The sequence below is a fragment of the Ipomoea nil genome, unplaced genomic scaffold, assembly GCF_001879475.1.
Source record: "Ipomoea nil cultivar Tokyo-kokei standard unplaced genomic scaffold, Asagao_1.1 scaffold2149, whole genome shotgun sequence".
NCBI classification, from domain to species: domain Eukaryota; kingdom Viridiplantae; phylum Streptophyta; class Magnoliopsida; order Solanales; family Convolvulaceae; genus Ipomoea; species Ipomoea nil.
The window spans coordinates 721,704-737,461 of record NW_017618577.1 but is presented as its reverse complement, the minus strand read 5'-3'; the positions used below and the strand labels follow the sequence as shown (position 1 = coordinate 737,461).

The following is a 15,758-nucleotide window of genomic DNA, read 5'->3' as shown; positions in this document are numbered from 1 at the left end:
GTGTAATATTCATTTCCATTCATAAAAAAAGAATCGAGTATGTGTTTAATAATCATTTCCATTTTCCTTTGGCCTGGCCAATTAGTTAGTTAATTATAAAGCGCGCGTGCACACACACACACACACACATATTAATTTGAGTCGATTTTTAATATTAATTTCCTTTTTCATTTGGCCTGATTTCCGTGCCAATTAGTTACAGAATATTAATAACAGACTCCCGTGGGTAATATTCATTTCCTTTTTTCGTTCATAAAAGAATTAATATTCATTTCTATATAATTAATAAGTAATATAATTATAAAATATAATTGTCGATTATATTTCCAGTGAAATATTGATATATTCATTTCCTTTTTTCAGAGAAGTGTGACTTACCCCATCGGGAACGACATAATTCCGACCCAATATCTCCTACCGTCTACGGAACCAATCTCGTGGTTCAAACTCTGTGGAATCGGGTATCGAACTATTAGTGTGCACACCCCCTAACCAAGATTCCAAGCCTGGCGGGCAGTTTCCAACCTCGTAACGTGGGAATACGCCGCGCTACATATACTGGGCTCGCAATGTCCATAAATATCTCCCGAGAGGAACATAGTCCGAACGGTATCCTCCAAAACCTCACCGATATAAATAATACATAAATATATCTCTCATGCATGCAACAATTCTACTACTTCTCAATGCATCAAAGAATGCTATACCACATGCTTATGGTTTTTGAAAGTATTCTTGGGCTCACGTTGGCCCCTTATGCATTTTTGAAATATGACTCATGTGGAATGATAAAGTGCTCTATAACATGCTTCTAAATCATGTATAAACTAACATGAAGTATTCAAGAATATATCATCATGCTCGGTTTGCAACATAGCAATTTCTATACATTTCACTCAACAAATATGCTTCTATTCTCATTGATCAAATAATACAATTTAATCATACTTTCATAATGAGTCATATTCTCAAAGGATCATGATTCTTTACTCAATAAAATATCATTAGATCACAACAATCAAATAATTCTTCATACACAATAAACTAGCAAATTATTCACTATGTAGCAATTCTTCAAAAAATCCTTCATAACATACTTGTTTTCATAACATACTTGTTTTAATCAAAGCCAAAACGTGCGTTCAGACAATCCCGAAGAGTCGAGCCACAAGGGTCCGTAACACACAGCCCAAAACGACACGTAGCTGAGCCACAAGGGCCCGGCCATTGCACAAAAATCATTCACAGACAATACTCAGGGACCTGGGGCGGGACTCCTCATGGTCCGTCCCTGGAGCCCCGTTGAAGCGCCGGGACTAGGCAACGGCCCTCCTCTAGGGCCGTGCCCTAGTCCCGTGCCACCACGGCTCTAGCCGGCGGCCTTTCTGATGGGCCGCAGTTAGGGCCGCCACTCTGATCTGGTGCACACTGTGTTGTGCACCATATGATATTTCTCCTGCAAAATCTCATCCAAACAAGTCCAAAACAATCTCAACAACTCACAAACACATGCTAAATCACTTCTAAGCATAAACACATCAAAATCTCATAGTTTCTACTCATTTCTACTCAAAACTAGGCTTCACAGAGCAAAATTTAAAGAGGAATCCATGGGGTTATATGTAACACCCCCTAAAAACAAGCTATTTAAAAGCCTTAAACATGCAGATAACTGAGCTAAACAACAAACACAGCGAAAGACTAAAAGATAACTGGATAAGCATAAATCCAAGTCACGGGGTGTTATGCCACGTTCACCAACATGGATGAACGCTACGGCGATATCTGCATTGTTTACAACTAAACCATAGTCTCAAAAGTATACAACTAGATCGGCACACAGGCCATAAAACAGACGGGAGAAGCTACGCTAACAGGCACTAGACTGCGCACTCGCCTAGACATCACCTGAAAGAACACAATAAAACATGGGACGACGCCCGGTCAGCGAATAATGCTGGTAACCCACCAATACATGTGAAATAACATACATAGATAAGATATAAGTTGTAAAGCCATTTTCGAAACGGAATACATAAGTATATAAGTACAAAACCAAGAGCAATAGTCAATACAAGACTCAACACTCTCAACAAAGATACAGGAACACATCCCAAAACCACAAAGGATAACCACAACACAAAGGATAAAGACAAGACCAATGGCAACACATGCCCTTGTGACTACACACATCACAAGAAGAGAACTCACAACAACGGCTACACAAGCCCTCGTGACATCACCCATCACAAGTTGATATGCCTTCCTTATGCCCGGTTCCAACCTTATGGCTACCCCCAACCTTGTATCTTCTTCCAACCATTACCTCCAGGACCCCTGTACTTCTTAGTCCAACCTTTTCCCTCCTGGGACCGTCGTCCCCCACCAACGACCACCAACGAGACCACCAATTTCATAGCACGAGGGTACCGTACACACACATGGCAACACATGCCACCCAAGAATCACGTGAACCTTACACAAAGGTCACAACTCCATAATCACGTCACGGCCACCACGAGGACCGTTGCAATACCTTGGTGACTAGTGTCCCATACCCCTAATCGTGCAATCCAGGTAAAGCCACACACACATCACACCACAACAGGAATCAATCAACGGATCACAACGAAGATATGAAACCATACTCAATAAAGGAATGGATCACAGTCCAACAAAAACAACGATAAATAACACAAGTTATCATCCACTATTAGGAAGGTACAAACAACACACACGCTAGCATTTAAACACTGAACTAGCATACTTATCAAACGGGTAAACCAAAGATAGTTCCGAAGAACACACAAGACCCATCACAGTTCAACGAAACACAATGTTGAACACTTAGCACGATTCAAGACACCAAAACCTACATGGATGCCTACCATATAGTTCTAGACATACGAAACATCAAGAAGACACTCAAATAGTTCCACAAAAGAACAACGGGAAGTCAAAAGACCAAATACCGAGTCAAAAGGATCACAGGAAACAAATCCCCAAACAACCAACGTAGTGTACCCGCGGGTAGTGCCCCGCCCGTGGTTCCGCCCGCGGGAACACACTCCCATAAGCCTAGTACCCGCGGGTGGGGCGACGGGTGGTTCCCCGCCCGCCGTTCCGCCCGCGAGTACAATCCTGTACCACAAAAACACACTTCGCGGATTTTCATCTCCAAACTCAAATTCAAGTCCAAAACATGCCAAATCTCACCAAATACAACAAAATGGCTTGAATCAAAGGAAATGCCAAGCAATGGCACACAAGAACCCTAAACACAAGCTCTAGATATGCATTTTCACAAGACAATGCATAAACACTCATATTTCATAGCAAAACACATGTAGAATCCAAGAAATATTCATATAGGTAAGCAAAATAGATTTTGTAGAGCATGAGTTACCTCTTGTAGACTAAAGACTTCACTTTACACCTCAACAAGCTCTTCACTAGGCTCACATTCCAAACCCACTTCAAGAACATACCAAAAGATCATAAAGATCCTATATTTAAGAAAAGACACCTTAGATAAAACCAAAAACACAAGATGAACTTAGATCTTACTCTCATAGATGCCCAAATATAAGAAAGGTTGAATCTTGGAAGCAACTCTTGAAGTTTTGGCAAGGTTCCAACTTGGCTTGGAAGAAAAGCTACTCGCCTTTTAGAGAGAGGGTGGAGCTAGATTTTTAGAAAAGTGTAAGGAGAGAATGAAAGTGGTCTTACTAGGTTAGGTTACATTGCCAACAACAAGTGAAAGGTCAAGAATACCCTTACTAACATAAGGAAGTGTAAGGAACAAGGGAACTCCTTACAAAGCTCAATGTACAACCTTGACTTTGGGGTTGACTAGTCAATTACTAGTCCCCAACTATTAAATTTCAGGAATTTAAGGAATTAAATTACAAATTGAAATAGGATTAATTACTCAATTAATCCCTTAATTGGATTTGGATTTTGGGGTGTCACATTATACCTATTGTAGTCTAATCTTCTTGCTTGGATCTCTTATTCCTCTTGACCTTGCTTGAGCCTCCTTCACCACCTACACTTCCCAAACACGCCTTCTATCCTTAGCCTAGAACCTCAAAGACTAAAGGAAACTGGAAGAGAAAAGAGACTTGAATGAAGGATGAACAAGTTTACTAGGTTGTTGTTTCTCTCCTTGTTGTTGGCAGACAAGAATAGTGAGGAAGAGGCAAAGAATGAGATCAGGAAAATGAGATGAAATAAGGTGGTTTATATAGGGTTCAAAACCCTTGGATGATTCACAATGATTGGTTGAGGGCAAAGGAGTAATTCTACAAGCTAAAAGATGATTCAATAAGGGATTTTGGATGTCTTGTGGTCGACCATGTAACATGAACCATAGGCTAGAAATGTTATCTTTTATTATTTTGGGGTTGAAAGTGAATTTTCTCAAAAAGCTATTTGGATGGACACTTGTTTAAAAAATCCCTTTTGAATTCTCCGGGTCTTTCTCAGACAAAATTCTCAATTTAAATCTTGGTACGCGAAGTACCTGAAAACTTAGAGATTTTCGAATAGAATTCATTCCTTCGGTGTCGAATAAATTTTATAATGCAACGACATTATTTTATTTCAACCACCGATTGATCGCAAAAAATTTTAATGGGGTGAAAAAAAAAACTACTTTGGGATTTCTTAATACTGGATTTATAAAATGAAATTTTGGGTTGTTACAGTAGTGGTGCTAGAGGCACGGACCATGCGAATGACACTTCGGTGCTACCATGTTGGTGGACTTGTTAGCGGTTACGGAGTGGGGCATGTAGTTGCTCCGGATGAATAAGGGAGGCGATATAAGGGTGGCCTGGAGGTACAGGTTGGAACTGATATAAGGATGGAGAGGAGTAAAGGTTGGAACTTGGTATAAGGTTGGAAGATGGATTGTGTGCTTTGATGATTACTTGCTAATTGATTGTCATTGGATCCCATTGTTGCCTTTAATTGCTATTTATGAGCTTACTTGTCTATTATGCCTTGTCTTGTGTTCTTAGGATGCATGCTAGTCTTTATGATTGTTCTATAGTGTCAAGTCTATTGTTGTGTCTTGAGTCTTGATCTTGATTTAAAGCTAGAGTTTCTTAGATTATATATGTATTCCGGTTTCAAAATGATTTTCCTATATCTACCTATATTGTACTTAACGCGTGGGAGTGGGTTACCAGCATCATTCGCTGACGGTTGTTACACCGTATGTTTTTCAGGTACTGACTTGTAGCTTCAGAGCGCGTTAGACGAACTCGTGGATTTAGCTTAGTATTAATTAAATGGCCTGTGAGCCTTGAATTGTATTGTGGATATTAATTATAGTTTATGCCTTGTTTAGTTAACCTAGCCTGTGCATCTAGGTTCTCAAACCTAGATGTGGCATAGCACCCCGATACTTATGTTGTTAGTTCCACTTTGTTTGGATGATTAATGATAGATTTGCCTTTATTTCATAGGCTTTAAATCTTTTAAAAAAATTAGGGGTGTTACAAAACCTCTGAGAAGTAGGCCTTCGGGAAGTCAAGACGATCTTAAAAAAATGAAGAGTTGAAGACTCGAGAAGCTAAAGAGATGAAGAGTTGAGTACTAGAGAAGTTGAAGATCGGAAAAGTTGAATAATCGAGAAGCTGAAGATCTGAAGAGTTGAAGAGTTCAAGATTTGAGGAATAGAAGACTGAAAAGTTGAAGGAACGGAGAGTTCAAGACCAGAAGGTTCTATAGCCGAAAAGTGGAAGGGCCAACCTTAGCTGGATGGAAAGTAGGGGTAATGAAAAGTTAACATAAGCGAGAAGTTAATTTCCAAGTGGTAAAAGATTGACTAAGAAAAGTCAAACCCGAGAGGTTGCTAAGAAAAAGATCCAAAAGTTAACCATGAGAAGTCAATGGTTACTTTCTCGTATATACCATTCCATATGTTTGGATATTCTCTTAACAAACATTAATCATCCTCAAATACTCAATTGGCAAGAAGAATTTTACGAAGGAAAAGAAGTCCTAAGTACACATCCCAATGTAGATTTCCCAAATAAGCCTAGACATTTTGCACCATTCAAAAAGCAAGGAGCAGACGCAAAAGTAATATCAACGGCTAGATAATCTTACAAAGAGCTACTTACCACATTATCCACTGGTCATTGCACGCCGCAAGTTAATAGAATTTTGGAATTTGTTTCTCTCGATCTAATGAGGTGCTATAGGTCTATAAATACCTCCACTCAAGTCACAATGAGTTGCTAGTCATTTTGGAATCATCTAGCTGATCAATGGAGAGAGAGAGAGAGAGAGAGAGAGAGAGAGAGAGAGAGAGAGAGAGAGAGAGAGAGAGAGATAAAGCTCAAATTCAAGATCAAGAGCAATAGACTATGGCGTCTTCAAGAAGCATCTAAAGCCGAGTCGATTAATTGTATTGGAGATAGTGAACAACCTTTTGTTAAACCCAACCATCTCCACGTGGATAAATAGAAATATGTGAAGTAACAAGTGGTGATACTTGTGAAAAACATAGAGACTTGTGGTTGACTTTATGATCAAGGCACAAGTGCGCTTCATTGTACTAGCTAGTGTGATTAGTGCAATTCTCCTAAGGAGTTCTAGAAGAAGAGTGGAATAGGTTGAGTTAGCCGAACCACTATAAAAATCCTTCTTTCTCTAACCCTACCCCCTCCCCTCCTCCGACTTGTAATCTAAACTCATCGGGACCAACAATCTAATTTTATTATCGAATGAAGACTGGCTCATACAAGAAAAATTTGATGAATTCCAAGTCCAATGAAAGCCTATACCAAGGTCAAGCCTTGCTAACTTAGTACAAACTAGGTCGTCTAGAGCCATAGTCTACGATGTCCGAAGCTATAGTCTACTGACTCAATAATCTTAGTTTCATGAATCCAAAGATGTGATGCTTTACCTTGTAATAATCGTTCATGGTAGGCCTAGTTTGGGTGACTCAATTGTCAGGGTTAATAGCAATCATTATTCTAATATGGTCCACACAAGTTGTGTGGACCATATTTTGTCTACTGTAAAATAATGTATATTCAGTACAAAAATAATTTACATTCAATAAAAAAATAATGTACATTGTATTCAAGGAATGTACATTATTTTTGTTTTGAGTGTACATTATATTGTATAATATACATTCGGTACAAAAATAATGTACATTTAGTATATTAAAAATGTAATTTTTATTATGGTTCACATAACATTGTGTGGACCATGGTCCACACAATAATTTGCCAGTTAATATAGGATTAGAATACAAGGCCAAGTTTGCATTAATTGCTGAGCCCAGCCCACTCCAATTTTGAGCAATAAAACATGGCAAATTATGTTGTGGATCTGTATGCACCATGCATGGTGCATACAGGTCCACACGACGTCGTTTTAGCCTAATGACGCGGTGTTTTATAATAAAAAAAAAAAATCTGTTAACGGCGTTTACTTCCTTTTTGAGTTTGCTTCCAAGTTTCAAACTCAATCGATATCACCGGAATTGGCATTCGATATCACCGGAATCACGATCGCAATCTCAATCGCATTCGCAAATCGCAATCGCAAATCGAAATCGGAGTGGGGATCGGGAATTACAAAGTGATTGCTAGATGGAGGATGGAACAGAGCAGACGAATTCCGCAGTTGGTGATTGGCATTCGATTCAAGGTGATCTTGTTATTGTTTTTGCAATTGTTCCTTTTGGTTTTTTGTATGATTATGTGATTAGCAGTGATGTTTGTGTCTAGAATCTGCAAATAGTTGTGCAAAATCACGTAAGTAATTTCCATAATTGTATAACAACAATTCCAAAATTTGAAAACAATAATTCCATAATTTCATAAATATATTTCCAGAATTGCATGTCTATATATTCAGAATTAGCGGGGTACTCTGTTTTGGCAGTTTGTTGCGACTGTGTATCCAGAACTGTATAACTATATTTCCATAATCATATAACTATATATACAGAATATGTAGGCACTATGTTTTTGATGTTTGATGAACTGTTTGAAGTAATGTTCACCATGTCTATATAATGTAGTTAGTGAAGGCATTGTGGATGGTTCAGTGAGTTCATATCAAGTAGATGTAGATGTTGATGGATCTTCATCAATTCCAGGTTTATTCATAGTGGTTTACCTTTTAATTAGCAAATTCTGGTTAGGAATTATATGTTAATGGAATGGTTATTATTGTGTTATATTTGCAGTTGATCAAGATTTGGTTGGTTTGGTAGTAAGTAATGCTGATGAGGCTTTTGAGGTGTATAACAGTTATGCATATAGACTTGGTTTTAGTGTGAGGAAGGGTCATCAACGATACAAGGGATCTACGAACACAATTCAAATGAAGAAATTTTGTTGTTCTAAGGCTGGTTATAAGGCAAACAGTGGGGTTAAGGCTTATTCCAAAATTGACACAAGGACAGGGTGTGGAGCGTTTGTTCAATTTGACGTGGGTGATGATGGGTTGTGGACAGTTACAAAACACGAGAAAGTGCACAATCACGAGTTATGTGTGTTCAACAAGAGTCATCTACTTCGTTCACATAGGAGTGTCGGAGATAATTAGCTCTTATATTTACAAGGTTTGAAGGACAGTGGTATTGCATTGGCAGATGGTATTAGGTTCCTAAAACACCAATTAGGGGGGTCCCCTTTAGTTGGTTTCACCAGTAGAGATGCTTATAATTCAATGGCTGCGGATACTGTCAAGCGATTGGATGGAACGGATTCTAACTCTTTAATTGAAATTTTTAGGAGGAGGCAGTCTACCGAGACTGATTTTTTCTTTGATTTTGAACTTGATTTGGATGCAAGGTTGTGCAGTTTTTTTTGGAAGGATGGTCAAATGAGACGAGATTACGAGGTGTTTGGGGACTTGTTAGTGCATGATACGACATATCGCACAAACAAATACGATATGATTTGTGGCCCTTTCGTAGGGATGAATCACCATTACATGAATGTAATGTTTGGATGCGGGTTTTTGATGAATGAGAGGATAGAATCGTTTGTGTGGTTGTTTAAAGCGTTTTCAAGATCAATGGGTGGCAAGTCTCCACAGACTATTATGACAGATCAATGTGCAGCTATGGCTGTTGCTATATCTAAAGTGTTTCCAACATCACGTCATCGTCTTTGCATATGGCATATTGGTGAGAATTCAAAGAAGCATATCAAGACGTTAAGGAACAATAAGGATTTCTTGGATATGTTTAACTACGTGTTGAAATACACAGAGACCGAAGCTGAATTTCAATTCTATTGGACAAGGTATGTTAGTAATTAATCGTTTTTATTGCATTACGTTTCATATGCATATGAATTATGGATGTATAGTATAGTAATTATGGATGTATAGCAGGTGAACTGACTGGTGGTCACTGGAAATGTAGTCTATGGATTATGGATGTATAGTGCATCAATTATGGATATATAGTATTTCGATTATGGATATATAGCAGTTGAACTTTACTGGTGGTGCCTGGAAATGTAGTATATGGATTATGGATATATAGTATTCCGATTATGGATATATAGTATATCGATTATGGATATATAGCAGTTGAACTTACTGGTGGTGTCTGGAAATGTAGTAGTATGGATTATGGATATATAGTCTATCAATTATGGACATATAGTATTCCAATTATGTATATACAGCAGTAGAAATTCTGAGTATGTGTTAGATGTGGTGATGCTACTTGTTAATATTCTGCTTCATAAACATTTGGGATTTTGTCTTACCATTTTCAGGTTGGTGACTGACTATAAATGTCACAAGAATACTTGGTTAGAAAAGCTATATGATTGTAGGGAGAAGTGGTGTCCAGCATTTAACAAGGACTATTTTTCTGGGGGCATTCTATCATCACAAAGGAGTGAAACTACAAATCATTCGATTTCTAGAAGGTTGTCCAAGACAGCGGGTCTTTGTGATTTCTATTCATCGTTTGTAAGCGTAATTTCTGAATGGAGAAGTAAAGAGAACGGTGAAGACTTTCGGTGTGCTCAAGGGGTACCCGCTATGATGATGGAGCATGTGAAACTTCTTTCACATGCTAGAGAGGTATACACGATTGAGATATATTTTATGTTTGAGGAACAATTCATGAAAGGCAGTGCGTGTCATCAAGAGATGGTGTTGAATGATGGCCGTCAACAGAAGTATCACATGTGGTGGCCAGATATAGATATTATAAGGCATGAGGTTAGTTTTAACGCAGCCAACTTGGACATTTCTTGTAGTTGCAAGTTGATGTCTGAGTTGGGAATTCTATGTTGTCAATGTATACGCATTCTTCACGTACATTGTGTTTCTAGTATCCCCGACAAATATATACTTAAAAGATGGACTAAAAAGGTTATTGATGGTAGGAATGTCAACATTGATTCTATGGTTTATAATGTTGGTGTTCCTCCATCAATTTGGGTGTTCGATATTAGTAGAAAATTTCAAAGATTAGTTGTAGTCAAGATAGCAGCGTAGCTAGGAAATTGTGTGACGAAGCTGTTGATGATGTAAAGAAAAAGGTTGAAGCCGAGGTTGGGCATGTGCATATTGAAGACTGTGGTGTTTCATCTTCAAGTGGTGGTGTTCAAAATCCTTCAAGTCGGAGATTGAAAGGTGAGCGTAACAAAAGGAGGAGTGGTGTTATTGAAAAGAAGTACAGTCTTGCAAGGGGGAGAAGGAGTGCTGCAAATAAAGCTGCATTGAGTACAAAGGGTGCTGTTCAGTCTTTGGTGTTGGAAAACATATCCAAGCTTGCTGGGGATGGATACCTTGTACATCCAAGTTCTTCAAGTTCAAATTTTGTTCAGTTTAGTAAGGGTTTAGATGACAATGTATGTGTAGATTGAGAATTACAAGTTGTTATCATTGATTTTATGCAATTATGGACTTTTAGGTTTGTAATTCTGGATATGTAGTTTTGCAATTATGGAACTATAGTTATGAAATTATGGAATTACAGTTATGTAATTATGGAATTGTAGTCATGCAATTATGAAAGGTATGCAATTATGAAATTATAGTCATGCAATTATGAAAGTATAGTTATGCATTTATGCATGTGTAGTCCCCATTGTGATGGAATTTGTAGTTATGAAATTGTGGTGTATAGTTATGCAAGTATGGATGTATAGTTTTGCAATTATGGTATTATTGTTACGCAATTATGGAACTATCGTTATGCAATTATGGAATTGGTTATATGCAATTATGGAATTATAATTATGAAATTATGGAATTATAGTTATGCAATTATGGAACTATAGTTATGCAATTATGGATTTATAGTAGTCATGCAATTATAGATTTGATACGTGAAAACAAAAAAAAAAAAAAAAAAAAAAAAAGTAAAGAAAAGAAAAGAAAAGAAAAGAGAAAGAGGTGCATAGATCAGATGTAAATTGTTATTCAGCTATTAACATCATGCATTCACATTCACAAAATACAAGTCACATTGTCAGTGTAGTTCACAAAAACTTTCTCATTGTTTAGAATTCAGTCAACATGTTGAAGAATATTCATTCAATTCTTCTTCGAAACTCTTTTGGCCGCTTGCAGAACCTCCCCCCTGACTTCATTCATTCTCCACTTTATGAGGTTGGCAGCATATTTCACTCGCAGTTCACACATGAAGTTTGCCTATAAACAAAGAACATTAAGTAATTAGTCATTTGCAGTTTTATTTATTTTTTAATGTATTTTGAAACTATAATATGTATGGTAGTCTTACATTCAAGCGCATATTCTTCTTGAATCCTGGCTGCCAGTCTTGTAGAGTCCCTCGGAATGTCTCCATATGCCGGAGTACATAGATCCCGCAATCAGTGACGTTTTCAGTGTTTGCCCAGTCCAACTTAAGGTACTTTATATCAACTTTTTGCAATTTCACATACAAGGAGTGGCACCGGCCTTAAGGTAACCACTGAATGCTTCAATCTGGTCAGAAAAGTTAGTTTAGTGTTAATAATGCTTTTAAGTCAATAGATAGGTAATGGTAAGAATGTCAAGTTTTTTTTTTATCAAAATTACCAATAAGTGTGGGCAGTTGCCATATTTGTCCTTCTCCGAAACATCAGCTGGTAACTCATTGTTGTCAATGACCTGTACTTTATGTTCTTTCACATTGAAGCAGACCAAGAAGTAGTGACCATGGCGATGAACTGCGAAAAATATCTAATTCCAATTCAAAGTTAAAGCAATGTTAGTATTTTTTTGGACATGATAAAGTCAAATTGGACATGGGTAATAGAACTTACCCGATCTGCATCACTGATGTCTAGGTTCCCGAAGCTGGTTATTTCATAGCTCAATCTCTCATTGAAATTCTTCATTTTTATGTGAGTTGGGAGATCCTTCATCCACTAGTCATTGGGATCAATTTGAAGCTGCACATACAAATGCAGGAATGAGTAGTCATAATCCAAATAATATTTGTTGAAAATGTTAAAGTTATACATACAGAGTTATATATATACACTTCCAGAATTGTACAACTATAGTTCCATAATTGCATAACTATAATTCCATAATTTCATAACAATAATTCCATAATTGCATATCTACAATTCCATAATTGCATAACTATAGTTCTATAATTGCATAACTATAATTCCAGAATTACAAAACTATAAAACCAGGGGTTCACAGGTACACATCCAGAACTGAATAACTACATATCCATAATCTAAAAACTATATATTCATAATTTGTGAACACTTACATGTACTAGGGTGGAGAAGTAGACCCGCTTTGTCTCCCCAACCGCACGAGACCTGTTTAGAAATGTAAAACATAGGGACCAGACATCTAGGAAGCTGCTCAGTAGCTCACCATTGCACAGAGTTGCAAAATCGTCCCTTGACAAGTAGTAATCACCATATTTGAACAATGTCTCTCTACAATACAGTAAATAAATAAATATAAGAACATAAATTAATGAATAAAATTTAAGTAAAATAGGTGGATGGAAACATACCCTCCCGGGTGCTCACTTGAGGCTTCCAAAAATGCGTAGTTTGAAAAAAACTTTTCTTTGGGAGTTGCATTATTGATGGAGCCTTTGTTCTTATTCCAATATGGTGACCTCAAATAAAGCGGGATGTTCCTGAATTTGTGCACAGGTCTCTTTCTCACAGTAACATCCTCAACATCAGATTCACTTTCTTCCATAGCTCTGTTGTCCAGAAAAAAACAGAGGCAGTTCATAACCCCACAAGTATAATTCCAGAATTGTATAACTACATTTCCATAATCTATAAACTATATGTCCATAATTTGTGAAATACATATCCATAATTGTAAAGAAATCAATGTCAATAGTTGAATAAGAATATATTCATATTAATCAAACTTAATATTCATAATTATTGATGAATTGAAAACCATATTCATAGTCTAAATCTGCATAAGAAAGCAGTAACCTACTTATCAAATTCATCAATCTCAGCAGCAGCTTGGGCAGCAGGGGTAGTAGGAGTGGTGGATTTTTTGAATGGCACTCTGATTAGTAATGGAGTTGCTTCCTTCTCTGTGTGAGGTTGATACTCCTGCATTCCTCACAATGTTATCCACCAGGGTGTCCAAAGGCTGCTGTTGAGATGGTGGTGGGGTGGGTGTAGAGCGTCCAACTAGCTCAAACGATGGGACTTCTATTTCCATTTCTTTTCTTGTTTTTTCAAAAGCTGCTACCAGAGAATCAACTGCTGATGTGAAGCTTTCACTTCCGAAGAAGATGTCATCCAATTGCGAGGCAGTTGGGCTAGGAGTCGGTTGAATTGTGCTTGCAGCACTCAGCATTGTTGATATTCCTGAAAAAGCCTTCTTCATGATTTCAACCGGGGCCCCTTGCTTGCCAATGTCAGACATGACCTGACCGAACTCAAGGACATCTACTGTAAGCCGTTGAAGCACATTTGTTACTCGGCCAACATTAGTCAGAGGCACAGATGGAGCTGGAATAGATGGTGTAGCAGCAGGGCTGCACACTGGCCTTGGTATTGCAGTAGGAGGAGGTGCAGGTCGGGGTGATGATGTAGATGCAATGGCAGTAGGTCTCTGAAATCGAGGGATAACTTTGCCCTTACCAAAACCCCCTGATTTTATCTCAGCCGATACTCGCTTGCGTACAAGGCTTTTTGTCCAAGCTTTTATTGCTGGGAATGTGCGGTTGACAGTCATGCCTCTGAACTCTACTCGGTCAAAGTAGAAGAGCTTCAAGAATTACAGAAGAGTATGTTAAGGAATTGAATAACTACATATTTAGAATTGTATGGATACACATTCTTATTTTCATAACTATAATTCCATAATTATAAAACTACATATCCAGAATTGCATAACTATAATTCCATAATTGCACGACTATAATTCCATAATTGGATGACTATAATTCCATAATCCATAAACTACACATCTATAATTGAATAACTATAATTCCATAATTGTAAAAATATTATTCCATTATTGGAAAACCACAATTCCACAATTACAAAACTACACATCCATAAGGGCATAACCACACATACAGAATTGCATATCTATGATTCCATAATTGCATGAATATAATTCCATAATTACAAAACCACACATTCATAATTGTAAAACAATAATTCCATAATTTCAAAACCATAATTCCACAAATACAAAACTACACATCCATAGGTGCATAAGCACACATCCAGAATTGAATATCTACAATTACATAATTGCATAAATATAATTCCATAATTAGAACAGTTTATGTATAATGGGATCTTACCAGGATGGATACCATTGGACCTCCAAAGGATCTGGTAGGAGAGTCTTTGTAAATGTCATACGAATCAATTAAAGACTTGTACGTGTATTTGCACCAATTAAGTCTTGAGATTGCCCGGATGTTGAGCAATGACTTGATAACTCGATAGTTGGCATATCTTCCAGTATTTCCCCGGAGCAGAGATGAGATAGCAAACACCACAAAGTCTCTCTTGAAGGCATCTCCATGGTCACCTCTCCTGATTATTTCATCAGTCATCTTTGTTGTTATGGGTGACCCTGACTTGACATTCCATCTTTTCCTCCACTCAGTCAGGACCTTATTATATGCAGCTGTAGAATTTTCCTCACTCTTTGTACCTTCCTCAACATCTCTCTTCCCCCGGGGGAGTCCCAAGATGTATTCAACATCCTCTTCACCGACATGTAGATGGTCACCATCCAATATGAAGTCTGATTTGAAAACATCAAACCTTTGCAGAAGATACTCAACAAGTTGTGAGTAATTGCTTGAGAATTGTAGGTGCAGCAGCCCTCCAAAACCCATATCAATCACAGCATCCTTTTGGTCCTGTGTTAGACGCTGGACAAGGTCATACATTTGCTTGGGACCCATTCGTGTACTGAAGTAATTCACATCAGGGTCCCGTACTTTCTCTCGCTTTTGTGGTGGTGCCCTCTTTCTTTTCACAGCTGCTGGTTGTTGCCTTGTCGAAGGCTCTGCTTGATCTTCCTGGGCAGGGGTGAGTTGAGCAGCTTGTGAGCTCAATACTGCTCTGGTTGTTCTCTTTTTTACAGACTTCACAAATTGACCAAGCGTAGCGTCATCTGCCACACCTGACTCATCCATTTCTGCAAATAAAAAACATCAAGTGAGGTTAACAAAGTACTATATCCAAAACTTCATAACTACAATTCCATAAACACACAACTATACTTCCAGAATTGTAAAACTACAATTCCATAATCTCATA

General features: G+C 37.8%; 1 protein-coding gene across 1 annotated transcript; it reads left to right on the top strand.

Moving 5' to 3' along the window:
* Positions 1-7,622: 7,622 nt before the first annotated feature.
* Positions 7,623-10,877, top strand: LOC109149046 (protein FAR1-RELATED SEQUENCE 12-like). The gene is made up of 7 exons (XM_019296670.1): positions 7,623-7,716; positions 8,057-8,134; positions 8,225-8,511; positions 8,611-9,172; positions 9,257-9,290; positions 9,774-10,086; positions 10,467-10,877. Exons 1-7 carry the CDS (start codon positions 7,623-7,625, stop codon positions 10,875-10,877), a joined length of 1,779 nt encoding a protein of 592 aa, XP_019152215.1.
* The last annotated feature ends 4,881 nt before the right edge of the window (positions 10,878-15,758 follow it).